The sequence below is a fragment of the Cebus imitator genome, unplaced genomic scaffold (genome assembly GCF_001604975.1).
Source record: "Cebus imitator isolate Cc_AM_T3 unplaced genomic scaffold, Cebus_imitator-1.0 Scaffold501, whole genome shotgun sequence".
Lineage (NCBI taxonomy): Eukaryota > Metazoa > Chordata > Mammalia > Primates > Cebidae > Cebus > Cebus imitator.
Genome location: NW_016107816.1, coordinates 742,008 through 747,262, shown reverse-complemented (window position 1 = coordinate 747,262; position 5,255 = coordinate 742,008). Strand labels below are relative to the sequence as shown.

The window sequence follows — 5,255 nt, the reverse complement described above, 5'->3', positions numbered from 1 at the left end:
TTTAGTAGAGACGGGGTTTCACCATGTTGACCAGGATGGTCTCGATCTCTTGACCTCGTGATCCACCCGCCTCGGCCTCCCAAAGTGCTGGGATTACAGGCTTGAGCCACCGCGCCCGGCCTTTAATGTCATTTTTGAATAGGTAAGACATTTCATGGCAGCCGGTTAGTTAAAGTAAATTTTTCCCCTTCTCTGACCTATTATAATAAATATTGGTTGGAATACATGTTTTTCTTTAAATAGTTTGTCCTTGCTGCAGAACAATCTTTCCACTCTGCTGAATTTTGGGCTTCCTTTCTGGGGCTCTATGAATTCTTAAAAAATTCTTAAAAAGAAAAACACATCTTTCTCTCACTTGAATATCTTTAAATCTTGTATATAGCAATATTGTTATTTTGCATCAAACATTCTAGTAACCTTGTTCTTCTCTCTTCCAGAGGCCTTCCTGATCTCTCCAAAATGTTGATAAACTGTTTATCAAACAGTAACCATATAGTTTCCTCTAAGGATAGCTCCTATAAGCTTATATTTGGCATATACAGAGGAGTTGTTAAAGCATGAACTCCAGCCCACGTGAATCAGAATCACCTGAGCATTTGTTAAAAATTTAAATTCCCTCCAGTAGTGGTAGGTAGCTCTTGTCTGTAATTATAGCACTTTGTCAGGATGAGGCAGGATAATTGCTTGAGCCTAGGAGTTTGGGACCAGCCTAGGCAACATAGTGAGACCCAATCTCTAAAAAAATACATAAAAAATTAGTGGGGCATGGTAGATGTGCACCTGTAATCCCAGCTACTCAGGGAGGTATATGAAGACCCAAAATGCCTTTTGTAATGTGGGCCACATGAATTGAGAAATTTAATATTATGTATTTATTTTTGGAAACGTTTTCACCAGCCCATATAGTTTAACCTTCAGAGACCTACTATACAGGTACAAGCAGAAACTGCTATCCTATCTTTCAGATGAAGAAATTAATGCAGAGATGGGATGTGAACCTAGGTCTCTTAACTGTAAACCTTACATCCCTTAAGCTAAGGAGGTCATGTGAGTGCCACTGCACTCCAGCCTGGGTGACAGAGTGAAACCTTGTCTCAAAAAAAAAAAAAAATTTAATTCCCCGTCTCTTTCTCAAACAAATTAAAATGAAGGAAGGTAGTAAGAGCATAGAGTTGAAATCTGAGGGATTCCTATGCAGCAGTTTAGTCATATAGTCAAAAAACTCAAACATGAGTTTAAGTTTACCACTTGCTAGATATCTAGCCTTAAGCATAATACCTGAGGAGAACCTCTGTTTACTATTCTGTAAAATGAGTTGCTAAAACAATTAAATGTGATTATGTTTAGTTCAATGATTGGCACAGTTAGTCCTTAGCAAATGGTAGCAAATGTTATTAGAGTGCTACACATTTAGGTTTAAAATAAATGTCTTTTGATAGAAGAATCTGGTACAAATGTACATTAATCCTTGGTAAAAAATCATTAAGATTCACCTTTGCAAAACTGGACAATTACATTAAGAGAACTTATTGCTGATTCTAACTAGACAGCAATACCTTTGCCAAGAGGGTATAAAAAATATAAGTGAAAACATCTGAACGTAATAAAAACATTAACATAAGCAAAAGCTATGATTTATTAGATGTAGCTGTAGTCTCAAAAAGCCTACAAAAGTGTTTTTCCCGCTCTCAAGTTTAGCAGTAATGTTAACATTAGACCAGTGGCTCTGAAACATTTAGGTCTCTTAAAAATAATATTAAAGATTCCAAATACCTTTTGTTATATGAGTTACATGAATTGAGAAATTTAAAATTATGTATTTATTTATTGAGATGTTTTCAAAAGCCCATATAGTTTATTACTCACAGATCTATTAACTAGGTGGAGGCAGAAACTGCTAATCCTATCTTTCGGATAAGAAGTCAGTGCAGAGATGAGACTTGAACCTAGGCCTCTTGACTCTAAACCTTATGTACCCTCTGTTTTACCCCAGTCAACTGATATTTACTGACCTTCTACTATATGATCAGGAACTGAGCCTAGCACTTTCATACTCTGATAAGTAAACAAATCTGTTATGGTGTTATGAAGTGATTCAGTACTGCCTAACTAAGCTGCTGTCTTAGATTTAATTTAAGACGAAGATGAAAAGACTTTTAAGGCCCCGAAGCAGGTTGGCAGACAAATCTACTTAATGATTTGTCACAGAGGCAGTTTGCAGTGCTTATAAGCTTATACCTACAGGATTCTTTGTAGTTACTTTTATCCATCATTCATTGTCCAAATGATGTAACTTAATGTCTTGTTCTGGTTTCTTTTGAGATGGAGTCTGACTCTGTTGCCCAGGCCAGGCTGGTGTGTAACGGTGTAATCTCAGCTCATTGCAACCTCCTCCTCCTAGGTTCCAGCAATTCTCCTGCCTCAGCTTCCCACGTAGCTGAGATTACAGGCACCTGCAATCAGGCTTAGCTAATTTTTGTATTTTTAGTAGAGATGGGGTTTCACCATGCTGGCCAGGGTGGTCTCGAACTCCCAACCTCCCGCAATCCACCCACCTCAGCCTCTCAAAGTGCTGGGATTATAGGCGTAAGCCACTGCGTCCAGCCATAACTTAGTTTTTAAAATTTTGTTTTACTCTGAAGAGATTCAGGAGAGTGATGGTTAGGTGACCTGCTGAACTCTTACAATGAGTAATATAGCCGAGATCAAAAATTAGAACCAGAGCCTCCAGTCCAAGTCATTAAAGAACTAAAATTCAGACTATGAAATTCAAACAGTAACTTGTATTATAAAAAAGAAAGAGTTCTGATATCAACTATGAATTGAAAATGACAATCACCCATAATACAATCATCCATTCACATTTCACATGGACCAAAAAGGGGATATTTCAGTTTCCATCAATGGATATTGCTAAAACTATACAGAATAAATGGTATACCTTAGTTGGCCTTAAAGCACTGTTACCTTTGAAAAGGGTAAGAAAAGTACCTTAATAGAGGCTAGAAGGTCAATTGCTGCTTTTCTGTTTTTTACTGTGATCTAATAACCACTTACATTCTTTGGTTCTCTACAATTTGTAACTAGGCATGAACAGTATGCTGGTAAATGTTTAACAACTGTTTAAAAAATTAAAGCCCTGATTCGTAACATTTTTGGATTTTCACAGTATAAATACTTCTTTGACAGCCATTTTGTTTGTTTCTATTTTTTTTTTTTAGAGATGCAGTCTTGCTACATTGCCCAGGCTAGACTTGTACTCCTGGGCTTAAGTGATCCTTCTGCCTTGGCTTTCCAAGTAGCTGGGACCACAGGCATGCACCACAGTGCCCAGCTCATGACAGCCAATTTTAGGATTCCAGTGTAATATCAACCGTGCTTGCTAAATTCCTAAAAATTTAACAGATTTGGCTCTTGTGAGCTAGTAAGAGCTGGTAAAGCCAAACACTGGCTATGACATGATGCTAATGTATATTTTAAATGACTAGAATAAAATAAAGCTAACCATAAATGGAAAATAAAACAATCATTATTAGCACCATTAAAACTTTTAAAAATTACTTGGATAAAAATAGGTTAATACTGCTTGGTCTGAAGCCAAGAAATCTTAGTACTGGTCCAGCTACCACTTCTCACTCTATGATATTTAACAAATCACTTATGCGGATCATGCCTATTTGCTATTAAGGGCATGGGAATAAATGATCCTTAATTTTTACAATGTATTTACTTTCTCTCTCCCCCCTGCCCCGGCCCCATTCTCTTCTTGAGACAGAGGCTCACTGTCCACCTGGCTGTAGTGCAGTGGTGCAATCACAGGTTACTGCAGCCTGAAACTCCTGGGCTCAAGAGATCCTCTTGCCTCAGCCTCCCAAAAGCAGCTGAGACTGCAGGCATGCACCACTACACCTGGCTGATTTTGTATTTTGAGTAGAAACAAGGTCTCACTCTGTTGCCCAGGTTGGTCTCAAACTCCTGAGCTCAAGCGATCCTCCTACCTCAGTCTCCCGTGAACCACCATGGCCAGCCTACAATATATTATTTTATAATGGGAAGGCATATCACAAAACAGAATGTTACATAAAACTCTCCTAGAGGCAAAATTATGAAATACGTATTAAATGGATTAATATTATTAGCATGACAGTTAAAACTGGCTCACATGCCCATGCCTGAAATTAGGGTGGGCCCTCATGAAAAGCATGCAGATGGCAGAAAACAAATTTAGTATGTTCTGCCTTTCCTTTCTATTCTTTTTGGCTTTGATTCTGATGGGAATCTGCAGGTGAACTGTGTATTCAGGATTCTTAGTCTAAAGATATGAGGAAAAAGGAAGAGAAGATGCCCATTAGCAGAAGCACAAAATGCTAGAGAAGGTGAAAGAGTAGAAACAAAGATTCGACGTCAGGGAGGGTATGAAGCCTAAAAATTGGTTAGGTGCAGGACTGAAAACAAAATACTTCCAATATTAATGATCAGTCTGACAATACAGGATATTCAAGCTATGCAGATCAATCACATATTCTTTAGGTACAAGCAATTATGTTTCCTGTGAGAAAATATGCAAAAAAAATTCTCAGAAACGGTAACTGCTACTTTGTTCCCAGTTAAAATGGAGGCGGCTTATGAAAATCTTTGATGATAAAGATAGCCTGGTAAACTGGGGAGCTGAAACAATTTTAAGCAAAGAGAGCAAAAAAAAAAAGTTTAACAGCTAGAAAACAACATTTACTTACAAATTAAATAAATTAATTGGTATTTATTTCTTTGGAAATAAATTTCCTGGTAAAATAAACTGGATAATTTCTATCTCCTCTATTAACAGAACTTTTATTTATGTGTTTAAAAATCATCTCATTGCTTTTTTAAAAACCATTAAACTTACTTGACAGCCTGGTAACCCGGTATCTCTGCTGTACAGGGAAAATGAGCCTCTCTCTGATGTTTTTCCTATAAAACAAAGACATTTAACTTTATATAAAACCCCTCATTTATTGACAATCAATTAAACTAGTAGACTATTCATGGTAATTATACTGCAGTTTAAAAACAGAAAGAACAAATTAGAAATAAGAGGATACAATCCAATAATTTGTGAAAACTTGCTATCATTTCAGTCTGTTTGAGGCAAATTCTGGGCAGGACGTAGTGACTCGTGTCTGTAATCCCAGCACTTTGGGAGGCCGAGGCGGGTGGATCACGAGGTCAAGAGATCGAAACCATCCTGGTCAACATGGTGAAACCCCGTCTCTACT

General features: G+C 37.4%; 1 protein-coding gene across 8 annotated transcripts in view; it reads right to left on the bottom strand.

Moving 5' to 3' along the window:
• TCF12 (transcription factor 12) overlaps positions 1-5,255 on the bottom strand; it is a 370,574-nt gene that overhangs the window by 125,802 nt on the left and 239,517 nt on the right. For all 8 annotated transcript variants that reach the window (XM_017513791.2, XM_017513787.2, XM_017513788.2 and 5 more), the window contains one exon: positions 4,886-4,950. In XM_017513791.2, the coding sequence (XP_017369280.1) occupies positions 4,886-4,950 (65 nt within the window). The remainder of the gene's footprint in view (positions 1-4,885; positions 4,951-5,255) is intronic.